The 24,520-nt window shown below is 42.6% G+C and overlaps 1 protein-coding gene across 1 annotated transcript in view; it reads right to left on the bottom strand.

Moving 5' to 3' along the window:
• Positions 1 to 24,520, bottom strand: part of TEX264 (testis expressed 264, ER-phagy receptor) — a 175,358-nt gene that overhangs the window by 33,362 nt on the left and 117,476 nt on the right. Inside the window, exon 6 of the mRNA XM_081938081.1 lies at positions 20,198 to 20,372. Coding sequence (XP_081794207.1) covers positions 20,198 to 20,372 — 175 coding nt within the window. The remainder of the gene's footprint in view (positions 1 to 20,197; positions 20,373 to 24,520) is intronic.

The raw sequence follows: 24,520 nt of genomic DNA, 5'->3' as shown, positions 1-24,520 counted from the left end.
AGTCTAGTGACTGAGGAATAATTTAGTTAATTGTTTAATGATGGACTTCTGAACTTTTCCACAACTTTATCAATTTCATATCCTGCCCATATGTTTAGATGAAAATTTACAACAAATAAATTATAATTTAAGGGTCTCATGGTTCAGCATTCATTTACTCAGTGAATGAATGAACAAATGGAACGTTGGTCCTTACCTGAACGTTTCTTTTCAGTAGACGATCGAATGGTAGAAATATAAAATTTACCTATTTCTCTCAATGAAATACTGGGAACCAAAGCAGTTGTTTGAACCAAAGACTGAGGGGAACTGGGAGCCAACAGGGAAAAGAGGAGGTTAAAAGAAATTTCCCTCAGTCTTTGGACCAATCAGGCTTTCGGAATATCCCATGTGTGGCCCCTCCCTCGAGTCTACTGGAAAACAATCAATTTTACAGCCACCCACTTAATGTGCAAGTCTTAGCAGCATACACTATTAAAAACAACAAATCACAAAAAATATATATCTTAAAATACAATAAAAATATTTTGCCAGAGAATTTCAGAGAGTCAGAAACTGTCAAGTCGGGAACAAAAGCTCCCAACTCAGGGAGAAAACAGAATGTCAGAGTCTTTTGAAAGGCAGGTATGGTTATCTGAATCCCCAAGAGATTCTATATAGGATAGATACAGTGAGACAGAACATCTGTCTGCTGGGTCCCAATAGATGGCTTAAGTAACAGGACCTTCAGTAAGCCTATGCTTTCCATTCTTTTTTGTATAGGCAATGGTAATCAGAGATAAGTGGTTCACAAGCCCTGTGCTATGAGGGCTTTGTTAATAACGATTGGCACCCTGAATCTGTGCAGCTTATAAGAAGTGGCTTGTATGCATGTACCAAGGTGTGCCCATAACTACATCTCCTAGTGCATTAAGCAGATATAGCTTATAAATGGCCTTGAATATACTACAGTGATTCAGAGGTAGCCAAGGCAAGTATAAAGCCTTCCAAACTAGAAATGGGTGGAATCAGGCAAGGGCCATTCAAACCATAGTAGCCACTTTCAAGCAGGAGCTGTCAAACTGAGCGCCAGAGTTCTCTGGGATACTGCAATTCCATCCAGAACAAAAGATGGAAACTTTCAGGATCCAGACGGCCCTACAACCCATAGCCACTTGCTCTTGCTAGAGTTGAGCATTATGTGCTTTTCTCTAAGCCATTGAATTTAGATGATGAGAATTTGCAGCTTGTCCTTCTCCCCTTCCCTATTATATCACAATAAATAACAGAATTGGTATTCTACTTTTGGACAGACAGTAGGGATTAATCTGTACAACATGACATTGAAGGTATCAATAAAATAAAAGTAGATTTTATTTTATTTACTGTGTGGTTCCTCTTTCGGATACAGGCCAATTCACATCAATTAGTTTAAGAGATGTTTCCTTGCCCCACTGAAGCAGTTGTTGCAAAGTAAAAGCTTGGAGCTAAGCTGGATCTTTTCAATTACAAGGAGACGGTTGCAAATATGTGCAGTCTATGGAGAACTAATTTTAGCAACAACAAAGATTCTGACTGCAAAGAATCTGCCAAACAGTGATTACTTAGGGTCAAAGAGTTAGCATGAGATATAGACTGTAATTATAATAATTTTGTACTGCAATTATGCACCTTTATCAACAATACTGAATTGCTGGCCAAATTACTGCATCACTAAACTCAAAGAATATGAATACCAGACAGTGTTGGGATCAGGACCAAGGTTTTAAAAAGGCATGATGCAATGCAGCTTTCATTTATAAAATTCTTGTTCAGCCTGAACAATCTCAAATCTTTGGGTTAATAGGCAGGAAATGTTTCATCCATCAACAATAAACTACCATCATCACTATGGTGCTTTATACCCTTTTGCCCCTCTTGGTTAAACAAATCTCTCCAGAAATAACTTTTTAGTGTCGTAAGGGAATGATCACAAATTATGCCCATATTGGTCTTATTTATGTGTACAAAATGTATTTTGCAGCTCCATATAAAAATCAATTTATTCTTCAATTCTTGCTACTGAATTTGCATAGCCCTTTGGCCTTAAATAAGGAATAATGGGTTATGTTCGCTCAGTCAAAACAACACCTAAGTTAATGTAAGTCATATTTATAATGTCACTGTTTGCAATAAGATATGCAGAACTTACAGAATGCACAAATTACAGAACATGTTGGAGCATGAAAATATTTGCTGTGTCAGGAACAGTTAATTTTTAGAGTATCTGGAGAACAGGCTTATCCAAAAAGCCAAAATCATGTGTCAAACTAGCCTGCAAGGAATTGAACTAGGTGACTTTTACAGCCAGTTTCAGCCTGAAAGAGAACTTAGATGAAATGGAAAAGCATGGCATCAGTGCATAATAGCTGGATGATGGAATGAATGATTGTCTGATTCTTTCTCATTCATAGAGATGACGAGCTGGACATACAATTACAGGCAAAAAAAGAAAAGAAATGCCCCAACCTCTTGATTTTAAAGGGAAGTGGTGTAGTTTTACTTTGAGAAAAGCATATGGCATTGAGAGGGTATTAGTAAGTGTGTGAGAGATTAAACGAATGAGAGAGAAAAAGAGAGAGAAATCACCTAGAGGTGCTATGACAAATTGTATAACTTTATTGATCATGAAAAAAAAACAACCACCTTGTCTTCTAACAATATAGAATCAGCCCACAGCAATGGATTCCATATAGATAATAGAAAATATTTTTTTGATACAACACAAAAATAATTTACAGTATCATTAGAAAAAAAAATCACAGATAGCATTTGACAATTCAAAGAACAGCATACCACTGAATAACCACAGAAGTGGTTGAGCACTGCCTCCATGCTTTGCTGGATAGTTAATATTCCGAAATTTAGGAATAGATGTGCCTTTCATCTGATGTGGTAACACATTCTTCCTGAGTATATTTCATACGTTTGTTTGCCATTTGAAATTGTAAAAGAGATGCCTGCTGTATTATCAAGAAAGATGGCAGACTCTTGGCCAAAGTTCTTTACAATACAATACAATAGCAGCATTGAAAGAGACCTCGGAGGTCTTCTAGTCCAACCCCCTGCCTAGGCAGGAAACCCTAAATCGTTTCAGACATATGGCTATTCAACATCTTCTTAAAGACTTCCAGTGTTGGGGCTTTCACAACTTCTGGAGGCAATCTTTATGCAGAATTCCCATCAAAAATATTCCTTTTTCACAACATCTTTCAAATATGACATGATAGACACTTCAAAGGCTCACGCGGAATAAAACCAACCCCATTGCAGAGCTAAGTGAGGTAAAATCAAAGCATGATGTGTTGGTGGGAAACAGGATCTTTGATCAGTTTGTGAGTCATCAGCCAAGGCAGAGGTGAGGAACCTGTAGCCCTTTGAATGTCGAACTTCAGCTCCCACAAGTTTGATCCAGCACTGCCAATGTAACTGCATTGAATATTATCAGTATATTGAGGGGTAGGAGGAAGACACAAAACATAAGGCCAAAAAATGAGCAATATATGGAACTAAATGTAGCTATGAAATAACATGCATGTCAGGTTCAGGAAGCTTTTCAAGTAGAACAAAGAGAGCTGAATATTTGATGAACATTGAATTTGCCTTCTCACATCACTTCACAAAGCCACTATATGCTCCAGGGGATGTAATAAATTTATGCTCAGGATTCAATCCGCCTGCTGTTTTCATCAGCAAGGAATTCCCTATTTTAGAGGGTAGCTCATCTGTAAGATGGAAATGATGACATCACAAAGTACTGTGAGAAAGGTCAACAAATATGCATTAGATCGTGCGAGTGTGTGTGTATGCATGTATGTATGTATGTGTGTATGTATGTATAAAGAGCAGAATAGACTTGATATCTACTGGAAGATGTAGTTTCAAGTAAACCATGATGCTCCGAGATAGGCTTTTAACTGTGAAATTTTAGAATAAGGAAAATTAGCCTTTGTACAGCTCCTTACTTGAGCTGTGGTTTGTAACACCTCTCATCCTGTACATAGAGAACACTCACAATGGAACAGAATAAAGAATAACCACCAAGAAGCAAATCTTTTTTTTCCCCTTTCCTTTGTTAAAACTTTTTTTTAATGAAAGAATAAAATCTGCATGGGGAAGAAAAAAGTTTTTCAAAAACGAGTGCTGGAAAATTAAGCATACTCTCAATAAATAATAAGCACAGTATCTATTTATCTACCATTATTTTAAAATTGTGTGTGTGTCTGTGTGTGTATACAATCCTACGCGGGAAAAGACCCGAATACAACAAAACCAGCATGTATGTATGTATGTATGTATGTATGTATGTATGTATGTATGTATGTATGTATGTATTTGTGTTACAACCCCTGGTATGCCCAAATATGGGAGGGAGCTCACTAATCCCAGTAAGGGTATGGCTAGCTGATGAGAGCTAAATAGCTTGAAATAGATCTATACTAGTCTCCCTTTATTTTTCAAAATGTTGTCTGATAACCAAGACCTGGAACTTGGAAAATAAGCTGAAAAGAGAGAAGAAGGGGGAGAACCCCTGCTGCTTTCCTGGAAGAATAGAAAAACAAAAACAAAATGAAGCCCTGCATCAAGTCACCATTCCCCAAAGCTTTCTTCAGCACAGGTTTGACCGATCTGGCAGAGTCTTGCTGTGGTAGAAGCGTATAATCCATATATTTCCCCCCCTTTGAATATTTTGCCCTTCTTTCTCCAACCAGGCTCTGAGCTCTATCAAATATTCATCTCCTCGCTTTCTAAATAATAGATCAATGTAATAACAGACAAAGTGCAGTTAATCACAGCTTTTCAAACCCCACACAAAAGCTGCCAGGAGATGGGCAGGGATAGATGCTGCTGCAGGGGTCCAGAGACCCAAGCCGTCAGCAGCCTGCGATGACAACACATACCAAGGGGAAAGCAACCCAAAGCTTGGATCCCGGGCCGTCCCCCGCACACGATGCAGCTGCAAGCTCCTTGTGAGTTGGAGCCCAGCCACAGCTTTCCTCCCAACGGGGCCAAGGTGGGCAGAAACAGACACTTAAGACGAAGAGCGTGAGAGAGAAAGGGGGTAGGAAGCAAGTTGAGCAAAATTCAGATTTCTTTAGAGTTTCAATCTACTGGCCTCCCTGTAAAAAGGTTCAATCCTTTGGTATAAACATCCAGAATTATTGACCCATTGCAAAGTCCTGAAACAGTTAAGTTGAAAAGGTCAAGAGAAGATGACAAAGATACTGTCAAGAAAGCTGATGTGTGCTGGTAAGAAGCAGGGCTGCCTTGGGAACAAGAACTGATGGCAGATGCATTGTCAGAAAAAAAGTAGTCTGCTGAGGTAGAAAACACATTATGCCTTTCTTGTAGCGACTGCTGTGCTTAAATTCAAATAGAGGTAGGATATTTTGCCTTTTTTGTCTGCTATAGCATTTCTTCCCCCCTCCCCCTTTCCCTCTCTCTAAAACAGAACTGGAAAGTGTATAGTCCTGAAATGGTGTAAGTGTATTAACTGACGCCTCAGGAAAAGACTGTCCCTTGTCACTAAAATAAGTGTAATTCTTTTCCTAACTCTATTAAGAGGCTATTTTTTATTTACTTTGACTTTTGACTCATTCGCAAACCAAAGCACAGGAGATAACCCTGCTGAGAGCAAGGACATAGTAAATGCTCTCAGGATTCAGAGCTTATGATTGAGAATTAAATGACAATTAAGAACACATACAACTAATTATAATTGAAGAAAAGCCCAGAAGCATTTTGGCTTCCTATCATATCATTTATCTCATTCTAATGACATTAATTATTAATAAGCAACAAAAGGAATGATTTTCCAATTGCACAGGTAAAATCAATTTGCCTCAATTTATATCTAGAGTTTTCCCTGCTGTAATAATTTTAAAAAATAGAGATACACATATTAAGGGTCTCCAACCTTTTTATGAATAAGATTAATGCAAAATATAACAAGCCACTAAAACACAGGGGTCAAACTCGTCGTGTCACATTGCCGTCACGTGACGTTTCACAGTGTTTTTCCCATTTGTGGAGCTGGGGTGGGTGTGGCCTGTGCATGACACATCCGGCCAATGGACCGCCAGTTTGACATCCCTGCACTAAAACATGCATTAAATGTGTATGACTTACAGGAATTATTAAACCAAACATATCCATCAGGTTTTATTAGCCTTCAAGAAATCATCCATTTCTGGAACATCATTGTTATTAGATATGTGGATATGAAATGTTTCTTAGCTTGTAGAATTGGTCCTACTTTATAATTACATTCAAAGTACAATGAAATGTTTATAACAAGCCCTGAACATCATCTCCCTAGCCTGACTAGTTAGATGTCCTGACTAGAAAGCTTGGGCTCCAAAGCCTGCTCTTTTTTTATAGGTATAGCCAGGTAATCTGAGATGCACCAGGTGAGTACTATTGTGGCCCACTAGTCAGGGAAGCAATGAAATGATAAAGCAGTTCCCTCCATAATGAATGAAACTAATATTTACTGACTGACTGACTGACTGACTGACTGACTGATTCATTCATTCATTTTATATGGTTACCCATTTATCAAGCAACTTTGGGACAATAACCACATTAACAACAACACATCTATATATGTCTTTATTTCCACGTGTATAAAATAAAAATCCAACAAACCAGCAAAACCTGCTATGAAAACTTGAGCACTAGGCACAATAATATACAAGATATATCTTGACATATATTGATGGCTTATACCACATTCTGGTGCCTTGCCCAAGGGAAGAGCCAGGTTTTCAGAGCCTTTTTAAAGGCCAGCAGGGTTGGCGTTCTCTCAGTGATGCAAAATGTGCTGTTCCACAGGACAAGTGTAGCAGAGCATTATAGAAGTCATATTTCCTGGTTTGTTCCCCAAAATGATACTGTTCAATGGGAAGAGTCCAGAGAATGCCAACCTTGCTGATCTTGTTGGGTGGGCAGAGAGAATCAGAAACAGACAATTTCTTAAAAATCTTGGCGCTGTGTTATGAAGGGTTTCATACAGTAACCAACACTTGATTTGCAACTAGAAGCTGACCAGTAAACGATCCAGCACATGCAGTGATCAGTTGTATGATCATATCTTTTATTCATCACAAACTAAGCTGGAAAGGGAATAAATATATTGGAAGCTAAAAGGAGCTTTACTGATGAAAACAACCTGACTGAATTTGTTTGGCTAGAGAACCACCACAGCACATGTACAGATGTGCTGAATTCACCACATGCACAATTACAGAGGATCAATATCTGGCACTGATTCAGAAGAAGCTTACAAATCAATATATTCTTCCAGAAACTGAACCCTGTATTCAGGATTAGGCAACAACAAAAACCTCAAGGTCACATTAGTTACTATACTACTGACAAGTATGTCCTTTAAAGAGAGACAAGATTTTCCCGATGCAGAATATAGAAATCAATCCAAATCTGTCAATCCTGGGAATCTTAAATCCTTCAGATCAACACTTTTTCCTCCCCCTCCCACAAACCCAACCAGATCAGAATGCACCTCTTGTATTTATTCATTTGATTTAAATAGCCACCCAGAGTCTCATAAGTGGCTTTGGGCAGCATACAATTAAAAAGAATTAAAACAACATGAAATAAATATACATGGCACCAAGTAAAGCTCTTACTATGGATGTTAAGGTCCATAGGAAATGGGGCCCTTAACACATGGGAACCCAGGCCTAGACATCCAACCAAGTCTTCATAGCCTTATGAAAGACCAACAGTGTTGGGGTCATCTTGATGTCTTGAAGAGAGACCATACAGTCCCAGTCTTACAGGTACCATCATGATGATGGTGATGCTTCCTTCCTTGTTAACTTGAATAATAATAATACTAAAAATCATTCTTGCTGTTAAATATACAGATATAAAAGGTACCATACAATAAGACTAGAGAAAGCCACGTTCAGCAAAGCCTTCAATACTCTCTCTTCTCCCATACAAATTTATCAACATTATCAGTAGCTTCTATTTATAATAAAAGTTGAATATGGGAATGAGGAATAGAAAAGAAGAAAGAATAGATTAGATGGTGAGATGTGGCATTATCTTTTCAACTCATAGGATTATTGCCTAATTTAAAAAATGCAAATTATTTGTTGGCAGGTCTGCAGGTTGCTAGCATTTGAATGACATCAGTTGCATCAGAAATCAGTAGGGAAAAATGTCAGACACTTCTGCAAGGAAATTCATAAAATGAAATCATTAATTTGAACAGACCTTGGACATTTTAATATTATTGTTCATGCAAAGCTAAGAGGAAAGGACCTTTAGAGGTTAGGATAAAAAATATTAAAAATAAGAGTGGTATTTAATTAAAAATAAAAGTAACAAAACTTTCTAATATAATCCCTATTAAAGATAAAGAAGAGCATATGTTGTTGTCTTCTTCCTCCATGGATGATATGATGATGATGATGATGATGATGATGACGACAACGTTAGGAACTGTCAATGACTCACTATGTGATTATTAAGGGTTTTTTTAATTTTTATTTATTTACATCCCACCTTTATTATTTATATATATATATATATATATATATATATATATATATATATATATATATATATATATATATATATATATATTAATTATTCATTCCTCCTATTTTTCCCACAACAATCCTATGAAGTGGGTTGGACTGAGAGAGAGTGACTGGCCAAAGGTCACCCAACTGGCTTTCATGCCCAAGTTAAGGCTAGAACTCACACTATTCCTTAGCCACTAGACCAAATTGGCTGATTGAAAGGAAGAACTTCTTTAAGTTTCCCACAGTTCTTCTAATCTGGCTCACGAACAGTCGAGGGCAGGCTCAGAATTATTCAGAATCTTTCAGCGCTTAACTTAATCATTTGGAACCGTTTTCTTTGCCAAATACAAGTATTTGGGTCTGATGCACTAATTTTAAACATATACTTCTTATTGTAACATGCAATCTAGCATTTGCTAAAATTCCTTCGGTTATCATAGATATGAAAGTGAAACAGAAAATGTAAGTTGGTTGATTTAGAGAAAGTATATAATAAAGTACGTTGGAAAGTCCAGTTGCCTCCTGAAAAAGCACCTTTGGGACAAACATGACCTGGATGACTGAGAATCTCTACAGACTGTTGGAGTGAATTAGACATAAAAGTGTAAGTACTTTTCTATCCATATTATGTTCTGTTGTTGACTGAGAACTGGAATAATCTGCAGTGAATATTAGACTGTATTATGCAATTAACCAAATACCCTAACAAATTAGAGAAAATGTGTAACTGACATGACTGTTAGCTTACACCTTAATAATAGTTTGCCTTCAACTACAACCTATTTGTGTAATAAAGAAAGTCAGAAATTTCCACATAAAATAAAAATAAGAGAAGGTAAGGGACTTCATTGATGGTATGAAGAAATAATTCCATCTTTAGTAACCCCAGCTAAGGTAGATTAGTAGAGTACTACATTCTGATCCAACTAATTACAAAGGAAGGAAAAGGAAAATATCAATTTCCATTCTACCTACATTTGTTTCAACTTTTATGCTGCATCACATTAAAGGCTTTTTCATTGTTTATTTATTTTATTTATACAGTTGTCCAACTCACATAAATAACTGAGTGCACAAAATTAGAACAGACAAGTTGACCAAACGTAACCCAGCCATCCCCCCAAAGATAAATTACTGTCTACACTTGCAATAATGCATCTAATTTTGGTCACTACAATATAAATAAGAAGTTGAGACACTAGAAAGAGTGAAGAGAAGAGGAAATTGATGATTAGGGGTTTGGAGGCTAAAACATATGAAGAACCATTGCAGGAATTGGATAATGTTTAGCCTAGTGAAAAAAAGACTAGAGGAGACATGATAGGAGTGTATTTGAAAGGCTACCACAAAGATGTGTCAACCTATTTTCCAAAGCACCAGAAAGCAAGACGATAAGCAATGGATGGAAACTAATCAAGGAGAGAAGCAACCTAGAACTAAGGAGAAATTTCCTAACGGTGTGAACAATTTATCAGTAGAATGCCTTGCCTTCAGAAATTGTGGGTACTTATCATTATCATCATTAAAATGTTTCACTATTTTAAGAGGAGACTGGACAGCCTCTTGTATGAAATGACCATTGGCTTACCTGAAGGGTCCTTTTCTGTACACCGCGGGAGAGTCCAAGCAATGGGTTAATTCAGTCTGCTTGCCCTTAGGACTGAGGAACTATTTTTCCTTAAGCCACACCTCCTCCTGGTGTGCTCAATCCCCCAGAATTCTTAGAAGGAGTCAGTTCGTGCGGACGGAGCGAAGCGTCCAAGATGATGTACTGTTGACACGAGGAACCCGAATCCCGGCCTTGAGAGCCAGGGTGGGTTGGACTCTCCCGCGGTGTACAGAAAAGGACCCTTCAGGTAAGCCAATGGTCATTTTCCTGTACACCGCTTGGAGAGTCCAAGCAATGGGACATACCAAAGTTATTGTCCATCTGGGCGGGCAGAAGAAGGCTCCCGGGATTCGGTCTCTGACACAACCGCCTGGAGCACACGCCTGCCGAAGGACGCCTCAGCTGAGGCGAAAATGTCCAATTTATAGTGTCGCACAAATGGAGAAGGAGAGGACCACGTAGCGGCCCTGCAGATGTCCAGGATCGAGGCCTGGGTGGCCCAGGCCGCTGAGGTAGCAGCACTTCGTGTGGAGTGTGCAGTGATGCCGCGCGGGACGGCCTTGGATTGACTTTCATAGGCAGTCGCAATGCAAGCGCGAAGCCACCTGCCAATTGTGGAGGAAGTGACCTTCTTCCCTAGGGAACCGGGCTGGAAGGAGAGGAAAAGAGCCTCTGACTTCCTGAATTCCGCAGTACGAGCGATGTAGACCTTCAGGGCCCTCCTGACATCAAGATTGTGCCAGGATCGCTCTCTGGGATGCGACGGATGAGGACAAAAATTTGGCAACACAATGTCTTGCGCTCTATGGAACCATGAGTTTACTTTGGGGGTAAAGGTCGGGTCCAGCCTCAAAATGACCCTGTCAGGGTGGATGACGCACAGATCCTGGCGAACAGAAAGAGCCGCCAGCTCCAAAATCCGGCGAGCTGACGTGATGGCAATCAAGAAGGCCGTCTTCAGCGTCAGGAAACGAAGAGAAGTAGTGCGTAGAGGCTCGAATGGAGGGCCAGAGAGGGCCCGCAGGACCACGGACAGCTGCCAAGTAGGGTAGCGATGAACAGTGGGAGGGCGAAGGTTAGAGGCGCCCTTGAGGAAAAGACGCACCTTCGGAATTTTGCTGAGAGGCAAAAGGTGGTCGCCCGACCAGACAGTAGACAAAGCCGCCACTTGGCGTCTAAGGGTGTTCGGGGCCAGGCCCTTGTTGAGTCCCGCTTGAAGGAAGTCAAGCACTCTGGGAACAGGCGCGGTCGTCGGCTCGATGAGCAGCTCCTCACACCACTTGGCGAAGGCGGCCCAGGACGCATCATAAATCCTAGTGGTTGAAGGGCGTCTCGCCGCCTGAATGGTGCTCACTACCTCCTCCGACAGGCCTTGGCCTTTCAGTTGGTCCCCCTCAAGTGCCAGACGGCCAACTGGAGCCACTGGGGCTCTGGGTGAATCACGGCCCCCTGGCTGAGGGAGATCTGGTCCGGAGGAATGCGCCACGGAGGAGACACCGACAGGTGGACAAGGTCGGCGAACCACGACCTGCGGGGCCAATGCGGGGCCACGAGAAGGACCTCTGCTCCCTCTGCGATGACTTTGGAGATGAATTGAGGAAGGAGAGGCAGGGGAGGGAAGGCATACAGTAGCTCGCGGGGCCACTTGCAACGCAGTGCGTCTGTCCCCTCCGCCCCCGGGGTGAAGAACCGGGAGTAGAAGCGGTCGAGCTGCTTGTTGTCCCTGGACGCAAACAGGTCTACGGCCGGAGTCCCGAATCTGTCGGACATCTGGTGGAACAGGCGAGGGTCCAGTTTCCACTCCGCAGGATCTATGGTCATCCTGCTCAGCCAGTCGGCCTGTGTGTTGTCCACTCCGGAGATATGGTCGGAGCGAAGGGATTCCAGATGGCGCTCCGCCCAGCGTCCCAGGGACTCCGCCTCTCTCATCAGTGCTCTGGATCTGGTGCCGCCCTGGCGGTTGATGTGGGCCTTGGTGGCCACATTGTCCGTCATCAGAAGCACATGTTGACGATGGATGGGCCGGCTGAAATGGCGCAGGGCCAGGCGAGCAGCTCTCAGTTCCAGCAGGTTGATGCTGTAGCTGGTTTCCACTTGGGACCACTTGCCCTGAACAACCAGGGACCCCATGTGGGCTCCCCAGCCGGAGAGGCTGGCGTCTGTGGTGATGATCAACCTCTCGGGCTCCTTGAATAGATGGCCCTTGAGGATGGCCGGAGACACCCACCAGCGGAGGGACCTCTTTACGTCCGGCGTAACTCGAATCGGCCTGGTAGAGTTGCTCCTGGATGCCCTCTGGTGCGGCAGCAGCAGCCACTGAAGATGCCTGGAATGCAGGCGGGCCCACGGCACTATGGAAATGCAGGAGATCATTTTTCCCAGCAGCTGCGACAGAAGGACCACTGGAGCCTGCCTCAAGCTCAACACCTTGTGGGTCATGGACCTTAGACCGGCCAACCTGTCTCGGGAGAGGAAAACCCTGCACGAGTTGGTATCTATCACCGCCCCCAGGTGTACAAGTCTGTTTGTTGGAGTGAGATGGCTCTTCTCTATGTTTAGAGTGAAGCCGTGATTTCTGAGGGATCTCATAGTGGTTTGGAGATCCCGTAGGGCCTGTTGCCTGGACGACGACTGGATAAGAATGTCGTCCAGGTAGCACTGGAGCCTTATGGGCCTGCGTCTTAGCTGGGCCGCCACTACCGCCAGCACTTTGGTAAACGTCCGAGGAGCGGACGAGAGGCCGAATGGAAGAGCTTTGTACTGGAAGTGGCGACCCGCATAATAGAAGCGCAGGAACTTCCTGTGCTGAGGACGGATGGGGATGTGGAGGTATGCCTCTTTGAGATCTATAGATGTGAGTAGATCTCCCTGTCGAATCCCCGCCAGGATGGTCTGCAGAGACTGCATCTTGAACCTCCGGTAGGCGATATGCCTGTTGAGGTTTTTGAGGTCCAAGATGGCTCTCCACCCCCCCGAGTTCTTTGGCACCAGGAAGAGGATGGAGTAAAAACCCCTCCCCTCTTCGCCCTGGGGAACTGGTTCCACGGCCCTGATGTCTAGGAGATGACTGACTTCCTGGTCCATACGCTCCCTCTTTTGGGGGCAGGATGGGACAGGGCACCGGATGAAGGTCCGGGGGGGGAGGGACAGGAACTCCAGAGATAGGCCTTCCCTGACTGTCTACAGAACCCAAGCATCCTCGGTGTTCTGGGCCCAATGGGAGGCAAACAGCTGGAGGCGACCCCCGATGGGCGCCAAGCCCGGGCAGTCACTTAGACTTACGGAACGGCCTGCTGGAGGCCCCACCGCGATTATACTTGCGGAAGCCGAACTGCTGCCTGCCTCTGTCCCGAAAGGACGCCCTGTCCTGGGATCTGTCGCCCTGCTGGCCGAAGGACCTATTGGAGGGAGAGAAGGAAGAGGCAGAGGTAGAAGGTTCGGAGGCACGAAAGGACTGCCTCCTAGAATAGGGAGCGGCCTTACGTTCCTGCTTTTTGTTTAGAGAAGGTAGGATCTTCCTCTTGTCCTTGGACTCGATGAGGAGAGGATCCAGGGACTCGCCAAATAATTTGGACCCCTTAAAGGGGGCGGAAGCCAGTTTCCACTTGTTTTTCTGGTCCGCTTGCCAATGTCGGAGCCAGATCAGCCGACGAGAAGTTATATTAGAGCCGAGCGCCCTGGAGGCAAATTTAGTGGCATTAAGGGATGCATCAGCGGCATACTGGGAGGCCGCGATTATTTTTGACACGTCCTGGTGGAGACGGACTTCTCCCGCCGGGAGCTTGGTTAGGAGCTCGCGCAGCCAGATCACAGAGGCCCTATTAAAAAAGGAGGCGGATGAAGAGGCCCTGATGGCCCAGGCAGCCGCCAGGTGGGTTTTGTGGCACGCCTTTTCCGCCTTCTTGTCCTCCGCCTTAAGGCCTTCCAGGAGGTCGGCCGGTAGGGAGGAGTTGGAGGTGAGCGCAGCGATGGGCGGGTCGACAGTGGGCAGGGCCAGAAGGTCCTCCAGCACTGGCTCCATAGTATAAAGCTTCCTATCTACCCCACTGGGAGAGGACTGCGTGGCTGGCTGAGCCCACTGGCGCTGGATTAGGTCGAGAAACAGCCCCGGGACCGGAACCAGCTCTTGCTGGGGCGCTGGGACATCAAACATGACCGCATTGGGATTAGCCGGAGTGGCATCCGCCGCCGGCGCGGTCGGTTTGGGCTTGATCCCCACCCTGGTGGCAGCCTTGACCTTGTGCAGGACAGATTTGAAAAGGCTGGGCTTGAACAGACCCGCAAAGGCGGGCGCTTCAGGGGGAAGGTCCTCGTCGTCCGAGAGACCTAGCACCTCCGGGTCAGGGTCCTCAATGGCAGAGGCCTCGCTGACCACCGAGGATTCCAGGGAAGGATGGCGAGCACGCTTGCTTGGAGGGGGATCTGCCTGATCGGTTTTGGGGCCCTTAGGGGCCACTGCAGTGGGACTCTTAAATTTCATGGCCTCCGTGATGCCCTTGGCAATGGCACGGGCCATCAGTTCCTGCATGCGGGGCGATAACTCCTCAGAGTCAGAATCAGGATCCAAACCCTCCTCTAGGGGGGGTGAAGCCTCACCCTGCATATCGTCTATGCTAGCATCCCCAGGGGGAGGGGCCTGCTCACAGGCCCAAGAGGGCGCCGGGGAAGCCGGCTCTGCAAATGACCTATTTGGGGATAGGTCCTGGGACTCCACCTCCTCGGCGAGGACCATCTGGAGCTCTTCCCGGGAGGGAGGTATACTTGAGAGGGACTGTTCCCTGTCTGCCTGGCGTCTGGCCTTCTCGAATTGCTTGTCAAGGGCCCGCTGGCGCCTCTCAGCATCCTTGGCCTCAGCCACAGAAGGGGGCCTGGAACGCTGTTTCCCAGAGCTACCCCCACCACTCTTGCCCGCTCCCCCACTCCCCGATGAGGAGGAACCCTTGCTAGGGGCCTGCGAGAGGCTCGGCCTAGTATCTTGGGAATCGGGGGGACTGGGCAGATCCATAGTCAATGACCACACAAGATGGAGCAAGGCTATGATAAGGCAGAAGGATAGAGATAGACTGGTTGCTGCAATGGGAAACAAAACGAAAGGATTCGTTAAAATTGCCATATGCACAGTAATTAAATCAATACATAAGACATCATCCCATGCTTAATACCAGTCGGAGGCCCAGGGGTAGGATTGGAGCCTGCACCGAAGTGCAAGGCTCTGCAGGAGAAGCAGGGAGGAGAATGACTATCAAAAACTTGGCCTGCGCTTACTTAAGGCCTCCTCCCTGAGCCGGTATGATGACCGTTGGAATGGCACAGGAACCAGCGCCGCTCGCAAAAATAGACAAAAAACGAAGGTGGCGATCCTAGCCCGAGAAACCCTTGCTAGGCCCTGCCACCTCCAGCGGCCTCCTGATAACGATGGCTGATGCAAAATGGCGGCCATGGCTGGGCGCGCTATTTTCGCGCCTAAAATGGCCGCCGCAACAGCGTGGGGCTAAGGGAGAGCGAGGAGCGAACGCGCCTCGAATGGCGACGATCGCCCACTCCTCCCTGCGGTCGAGGTCTTCTAGCAGGCCGGGAACGAAAAATACTTCGTCTAAAACAACAAACGGGGGGCCTGGGAACGTAGGGACCTCGCCGCTGCAGCCGCGCCGTTTTAAACGACAAGCGGCAGGCCTCCGAAGCCGTCCCACGAGGATCGGCTGAGGGGCACCCCCCACCACCTTCCAGCTTACCTCCTGGCCTTCAAAAGCAATTTCAACTGGAGAGAGTCGCAGGATTGAAGAGAGAAAGGTCTCACAAGGTTGGGGAAATTGTTAGGAAATAGAATTTAAACGTAATAGAGAGTCCAAGCCAAAAAAGGATTAATTTAGCTCAGAGCTCTAACTAAATACGTCCAAACGGGCTGACTGAGGAAGAATTCTGGGGGATTGAGCACACCAGGAGGAGGTGTGGCTTAAGGAAAAATAGTTCCTCAGTCCTAAGGGCAAGCAGACTGAATTAACCCATTGCTTGGACTCTCCAAGCGGTGTACAGGAAAATGCTATAGGGTTTCCTGCTTGAGCAGCGGGTTGGACTAGAAGACCTCCAAGGTCCCTTCCAACTGTTACACTATGTTGAATAGCGGAGTCCATCTATCTTTGATCCAATGCCTGGGAAATAGCCTTCAATGCCTTGTGAAAGGCTGGTGGGATTAGAGTGTTCCCTTCTTTCTGCTGCTCCATAGATCAGATGCTTCCACTGAGAAGGCAGGATTTCATAATCCAGCAAGATGGCATTGTTTAATAGAAGGGGCCTGGGCACGCCTTGCTGATAGATTTGATGGGGCAGGCAGGAAAGAGAAAGGTGTTCCTGTAAGTAGCCTGGCCCTATACCATGGAGGGCATTATAGATGTAGATTAGCACCTTGAATTGTACTTGGAAGCCTACTCTGAGCCAAAGCAGTAAGGGGGCGCAGCAATGTTACATAGGCATAACAAGAAATGCAAAAACTGCCCACACCACTGCAGCATCCAATCAACCTCTAATGAAACTATTGCTGATTACAATTTTTGTGAATGTATAATCACATCAATTGTAATTGGTTATCAAATGCTTAGCAACCTAAAACCAGATTACACAGGATGAACATCATGCTTAATATTGTCCATAATCTATGTCCTTGGGTTCAGTATTTTTGCATCTCTGTTTAACAAGGAAATGGCATGACAGACTGCACATCAGCAGGATATTTTCCAGTCTTTCAAATTGTGATTAGATTATATTATATTCCTCAACGAAGGTGACAAGAAAAGTTTCAGACTTCCAATGGCATTGGGGCAAAGAATGCAATGTGGATCTTATATCACTTAATGGCATTTGGAGTAGGAGATTTTTTGTTCTCATAGATTTAATTTTGTATATTATTTCTTGGAGCTAAACAGGCATCTTAATTATTTATATAGTATAATCATTATTTTACAGCCCTCCATTCAGCTTATTTCAGGTGACATGAATAAAATGGGAATCCGTATTTTATTCCAAATAAGAGGTAAAGTCCACTGTTTTGAAAGATGTCAAAGTCAGACAGTTGTTTCTGTACATGCACTAGCAATATTTCTTTCTTACATATGCAGTACTGTTTCTGTTGGTAATCTTGGCATACAGAATATTTTTTTTATCTCAGAACACTAGTGTAATTATAATACATTCTCCATTAGGGTTTCAAAGGCATTTGAGATGGATAGAAAAGAATCTTGGGTTTTTTATTTTTGCAATTATTTTACATTGGTTTTGAAGGTCTCCAGAGAAGACAGAAAAAGAGGGTAAATCTGAGCTAAAATATTACTTACATTTGATTGAAAAAGTGCTCAAAGGTATCCATTACGTACTGTATGTTTGTGAAGACTGCTATACGAAAATCAAGTGTCAGATATTTATAAAATAAAGACTACCTGAAGAAATGTGAATTGCAGTGCAACTAAAACGTTAGCAGCAAAACAGAAACTGGGCAAGAAAATAGGAAAATGGCGAGGCAACACAACTCAATGTAGCAGCGATGAAGTGGCATCTTTATCTTCATGCAATCCTCATGTGGTCTTATTCCATCCAAAGTGGAAATAAGATCAGCAACTAACACAACAGCACATGAACACAAGCTTCAAAGCCAGTGATAGTTATCTATAATAATAATAATAATAATAATAATAATAATTTGGATTTATTAGCCGCTCCCTTTCCAAGTAGGGCAATTTCATAGCCATAAGAGAGCTAACAAACAAAACTTTGTTGAAGGTTTAAGGAAGCTATTCGAGAAAACATTAAATGCACTAATCTACCAAAAAAAAACACCCACTAATAAAGCATATGAAAAAGTAAACGACATTAAAAGCAGACAAAAAAATCTTTTAAAACCCTCCTGCCTATGGGGGACACTGAAGTTGGGGGACACTCAAATGTCAGTAAAGGAACTGATCCTCAAACTGATCCCTTACCCAGGTCAGGCTATCCCCTCTAAGTACTAGTGTGGGTGAAGCATGAAAGGCTTTGAAAAGATTGTCATATGATTTCACAACCGGAAACAATTGAACAGCAAGTGGGCTGTAATGATTTTCATGTCAGTGTTCAGGGATTAAAATTAGTGGAAAATTAGTGGAAAAGAACACGTGATTCCTTTTCTTGCTTTGCTGCAAATGGACTTAAATCCACTGCGGTCTGTCTTTGGAGGAAAATCAGGAAAACTCAGTATCATCTTTGTTTTTTGTTTTGTGTCTGTTTTAGGGATTTTAAAAAAATTATATTTATTTAGCTTTGTACAGTTCTTTTAATTGCATTTTAACCTCCTCCAAACTGTACATATTTAATTTTTTATTGTATTTTTGTGATATTCTCTATGGACTGTACACCGCCCCGAGTCCCTTCTGGGAGAGGGGGCGGTTTAGAAGCACAAATAAATTGAATTGAATTGAATTTCAAAGATTTCAGTCAAGGATTCTGATTTGTCGTAACAAATGCAGAATTTAGTCCCGTGCTATAACTCTCAGGTTTCTTGCAACAATTAGATTGTTATTTTGATCCAAATAGAATCAGAAACCCATAAAATAGCTAGCTTCAGTTTCAAGTATATATTCTCAGATAGTGATAAGCTCTTACCCCTTTTTCTATGAAAGTTGCTATGCTTGCTTACCAGTGTAAAGAATATTTAGACAATATAAATTATGGCTGTGGTAAAAATTCTGTAGGCAGATCGCTTCACTCTTTTAATTTCCAAAAACCATTTGTCATGCAAGTTATCAGATTTTCAAATGGAATATTTCTTGTTTCATATGAACCATATACCAGATCTTCCTGGTATACCAAGAATTCAACCTGGACTTTCTGTTTTACAGCATAAACTTTGCCACTTAGCTATGGAGCTTTAGAACAAAGGCTGAATCCACTGAACATGTTAAAAAGAAAGACATAGAGAGAGAGATTCACTGAACTGTAGTACAAAATATATTTGTATTGATCAGCTTGCACTGCTTTGAAGAATGGCAATGTTACTCTCAGAACAAAGTGAGAATTTAGCAATTCTAACAGTACTTCCCTTTCTTTTCTGCTCCCATAATAAGCATGGCTTGTTCATTTTTATCCCACAATTGTTGTAGCAGCATGATACATTGTGAGTGTTCTTTGACATTAAGGCAGTCCATGAGGATTAGAAACATGCACAGTTCCCATCAAAATAAGGAGGAAGAAATCAGTATTGCCAAAAGAAGAAATATCCTTTAGGTCTTTAGGATTCACTCAATTCAATTTAGAAGACACTAAGGTGATGCAGCTTTTGCTCTTCAATCCTGCAAAAGGTTTGAACTGCAGTAAGCAGCAGTACAGCCATAACATGAAAAGATTCTGTTGACTTAGGTACACGTGCTATTACAATACTTTGAAAACTTTGTTAGGTAAAGCATGGGTAAAGTAAATAATACCTAAGACAACCATGTATAAATCAGTACATATTATCTCTGAAAATTATTAAGGATAATTGCATTTTGCAATTAGGAATTTTATGCTACTAGGAAACCTGATTCACATTCTTCTCATCATAATCCAATATCCTTACCTGTTATACTAAGACTATCCTGCCTTTCACAATGCCATACCTCCCCCCCCTAAAAAAAAGAAGGCACTCTAGTCTGCTTCTAGATTATGTATATACGTGTACTTTGGAAAAGGTCAATACCATTATCTCAGCATAAAACATTACTAAAATAGCTCTTGAGGCAAAATATGTAGAAGGTCCTTTTCTTGAATCTGTAATTGAGAGGGTAAAAATCATAGGAAAGATTTCTGTCTGTGATTCAATAAATCTACTTGCAGTTAGAATCAAGATGCTAGGTTAGCTAAAGCTACTGTATGTTGCTTTAAAGCAGAGAGCTGCATATCTACAAAATGAATTGTTTATGTTCGTAACAGGTATATTATGTTATTAACAACAGTGAGGGAGTTTTCCTTGGCACTTCAAAGCAGTGCACACTTTATAATTCATAGGTACCTGTAATATCTGTTTGATCATCATCAGTTTCTACAGCTGCGGCTGCTCTGTTTTTCCTCTCCAACTCTTTCATTTCAGGCACGTAGAAATCCCCTTGACGTGCAAGGGGGCATATGAAATAGATTTTATTTCCTTTGTAGATCTCCAGTCTAGGATGGGCGCATAGTTTCCGCTCCTAGAATACATAAGGCACATAGCATTGAAGATATATTTTTCTCTACCATTGTGTTACAATTAATAACTGCATTCCCGAGCACTATATCAAGATTAGGAATTGCCAGGTTGTAGTTTCTTGGTATTCCAGGGTAATATTCCCATCTTTAACATGAATACTATGATATATTCAGCCAATCCAATGTTCTTTATCATTTTCAGACACCACAAGATCAAATTTATAAATGGTTCAGCATCTTGTGAAAATGGGAAAGGGCTTTAAGGCTCTGAAATAAAACATATAACCAATTGCAAAGCACTGAGAGTGCTTAGCAGATCAATGAACTCCTTCACGGAGCTGATCCATATTTCATTGTGCTAAATTATATAGCCCAGGCTTTGAGCACCAATTCCAAATGGCGTGAGATTCATTTCAGAAAGACCATGTGACATACAGCAGTGGTTAAAAAGAAAAATCTGAGAAAGATTTCAATCTGATTCCACTTCTAAATTATCATGAGAAAGGTGTCATTAATTTGAGTTTCCGCATTTTCTCTTCCTGGTTTATCTATAAGCTTACTCCCAAGCTCAGCTGCTTTTGGAAAAGGCCAAACGTTAAATGGCAGAGAATTCTAATTTTCATATACCGTAGAAACACCTATCGAATCCCAATATATTGTGGAAGGAGAAGAGAGAGAGGAGGGGAAGGGAAGGAAGGAGAGATCTGAGAAAAAATAATATATGTAGCTCAGGAGTCCTGGATACTTGTTTGCTTGCAGACATTCCCTTATCCAACTAGGTAAGAAGATCAATTCTTGCACTGTGAAACTGAGTTTGTAAATCTGGATAAATAAAACATGAATTAATCCAGGTAAAATATCTTAATTATTTTCATTGTCAGTTAACCTACTAAAATAATCGTAGCACTGATTATTGGGGGGAGGGGATTGGATTATATTAATAATTTAAACATTTTAATTTATTTTCTACTACACTACAATCACAACAAACAGACTACTACCTGTGAATGGAATATAATATCATAGGGTCTGCTGACTCCTCCCTGAAAAGCAGGGCACAGTCGTTTCATCAATGAATGTGAGATCTTTCAGCAGGAGACATTTTGCAGTCTGTCAGTTCTTTGAGCCTCATGCAGTTAGCTGTATTTTCAGTACTTTCACCTCAAAGCCCTTTGGGCTTCTTCACACGACATCCCTGGCTTGTTTTACAATCCCAAAGGAAGCATTTCTAGAGGGAGAACAACAACTCCTACCCTTTGAATGATAAATTAACTACCCGTAATATTCATAGACATACAGTAGATAACAAATATGGTACTGCCATTACTGTACAGTTCTCTCATACACTTTGATGCCAGGTGGTAGGTATATTGCCCACTCCTGCTCCCTGTGTATTTCCTATTCCCACCCCAAAACTATTCCTCTCAATTTAATGTTCACATAAATGGAAAAAAACATCAGCCACAATATGTACCATCGATATCAACAAAGTTTGTACATTGTACACAGGCTGTGTCCAATCTTTAATCCAGTTTCTGAAATACAAATTACAACTTAAACTTCCTCAACCATCCATCGCCCTTGAACTGTAGAGAATAAAACTGCCCAAATTCCAAAACAGCGTGGTCATTTTGGAAACCCTGGAACAAGTGCCAAAGAGGGGGGGGGGTGTTTTGGTCTTCCCCACCAACAATCCACATCCCAATGAGCATAGATTGGCACCAAGATTAACATCAGACCAACAATTAAGAAGTAGACAGTACCCCAATCAAGGAATGCCAAACAAGCTAACAGAAAACACCCCTCCAAGACCACTCCCACCAACACTGACAGGGAAGCTACTGGAATATAAATTGAGAGCAAACTCCACTCCCTATTAGTACTGGTGATTTTACTTAGTTTGGGTAATGGAAAGTCTGCAGGAAAACAACCAACCTCAGAGATCACTCATTTCTACCCTGAGCTACAAATTCCCCTTTATCGAACTCAAAACACTGAAAATACAAGCTACTAAGAATTATGGCTCTCAATGCCACATATCACTGTATCTTCTTGCTCTTTGACAGTTCTCCTGTTCTCTCCTCTGAGGTTAGTTTATTCAGTGTTGATAGGGAAAGAGAGAGAACCACCTTGGTTTGCAAGGTGCCTCAGAACTTGACCCTCTTTCTCCACTCCCATTTAAAATCTATATGAAACTGTAGGGTCAGGTCCTCTGCTGGCATGGGGTTGCATCTAGCAGCATAATCATAATATCACTGATACCTGAAGTGCACTCGTTTCCAGTAAATCTCTGAGTGCAATTCCAGGTTCTACCTACATGGCACAGGGCTAAGAGACTTGATGGATTGCCTGTGTCTGAAGGCTTCTGCTTATTCCACCAGATCCAGCAGGGTGAGTAAGCTCCAGATGCCTTCCATGAAAACGGAGACACTTTATAGAATTTAGAGCAAGATTTCTCTGTTACGGTACCTGACCTGTTCTGACCCCCCCTTCCTCCCTCGCCCACACAACACGCTCCGGAACAATACGAATTGACAGGGTTTATTTCACAGACAGACAGAAAGTTCCGTGGCAGTAAACCACCACGACAAAGCTCACAAAGACAAGACACGAAAGCAGCTATCCAGCTTGCTACCTTTTCCAGACCAAAACTTCTTGCAGGAGTTCTTTGTTGACTGCTGCAAAGGGCGTATGCTCAGTCAACCCTTTTATAGCCTGAAGAGGACTCGTGACTCCTCCCCACTGCTCCAAGGCATGACATCAGGAGCCCCCTTCCTCTGGCTCTCACCGCTGCTCCATGCCTCAGGCGCCTCCTGGTGGCCGACCAGACTCTCCGATCCCTGCTCAGAGTCGGAACCCTGTCCAGGGTCCTCCACATCCTCCTGAGCCGACTCATAGGGACCCTCACTCTCGGAGTCTGGTGGCAGCTGCAACGGCTCCTGCTGAGCTACAACACTGACCTATGATCTTTGGATGGCCTTTCTGTTGGCATTCCGGAAGGCCTTAAAAACCCTGACGTTTACCCTGTGCTGACAGTTCTTTTTTTAAAAAAAAACTGGTACCTTTTATTGTTTTTTTTAATTGTTTCTATGTTTGTTTCTATTTTTATGCCTGCTAGCTACAGTGAGTTATTTGATTAGAATGGGCAGTCAGAGATTAATAAAGCACTTCTTATGGTCAGCATTGTTTAATGTATTCTTTTTGTTTTAACTTTGCTTACTTTTAATGTTGATTTTGTTTTCAAGTAATAAGCCATTCTGAATTTCCGGGACAAAGTGAATCATATAACCACAAACTATGAGCAAAGATGGAATGTTTATACTTTCGAAGATATTTTCTCCACTAGCTGACAAACATAAACCTTGATAATATTTTGCTCTGTGATTCAGCTTTTAAAACGTGTTCATGCCAGGAATCAAGTCCTTATTTCCTTTTCTTTTTGGCTACTCTGGAAAATGGATGTTACTGTATGACCCATTTTTAATGCACTCAGCAGTGCCGATTCAAGAGAATGCCAGCTGGTGCTTCTAGCAGGAACTTGCCAATGATGAAGTCCCTGCTTTCAGCATGAAGAAGAAGCAACTCCTATGAGCTATTTCTTGCTCAAAGCCTCTCCAAGTTATTAGCTCTGAAAACACACATAAAAGAAGTTATTTCTATGACGGGATACAAAGACTGTGTTTCAAATTCCCTTAAGTCCTGGCTATTTTCCCAGACAAGGAGGCTGAGAGTTTAGATGAGCCCAAATGGATGGGTTGCTGGTTTACTCAATTGCCAAAGGATATTTGTCTTCCATTAGTGTTTGGTGTACATGAAGTACTCAACTTAAAATAAGTTCATTTAGTGACTCTTCAAAGTTACAATTGTACTGAAAAAAAGTGATTAATCATCGTTTTTCATATTTAAAACCATTGAAGTTTCCCCATGATCAAAATTCAGCGCTTGGCAACCAACTCATATTTATGATGATTGCAGTGTCCCAGGGTCATGAGATCACCTTTTGTGACCTTCTTCTGACAAGCAAAGTCAATGAGAAAAGCAGATTCACCTAACAACTATATCAAGAAATGTCATAAAATGGGGCAAAACTCACTTAACAAATGTCTCGCTTAGCAACAGAAAGTTTGGGCTCAATTGTGATCGTAAGTTG

Source organism: Natrix helvetica (genome assembly GCF_964273705.1).
Source record: "Natrix helvetica genome assembly, chromosome: 1".
NCBI classification, from domain to species: domain Eukaryota; kingdom Metazoa; phylum Chordata; class Lepidosauria; order Squamata; family Natricidae; genus Natrix; species Natrix helvetica.
Note: the sequence above shows the minus strand (reverse complement) of the source record. Positions and strands in the feature narration are given on the sequence as shown.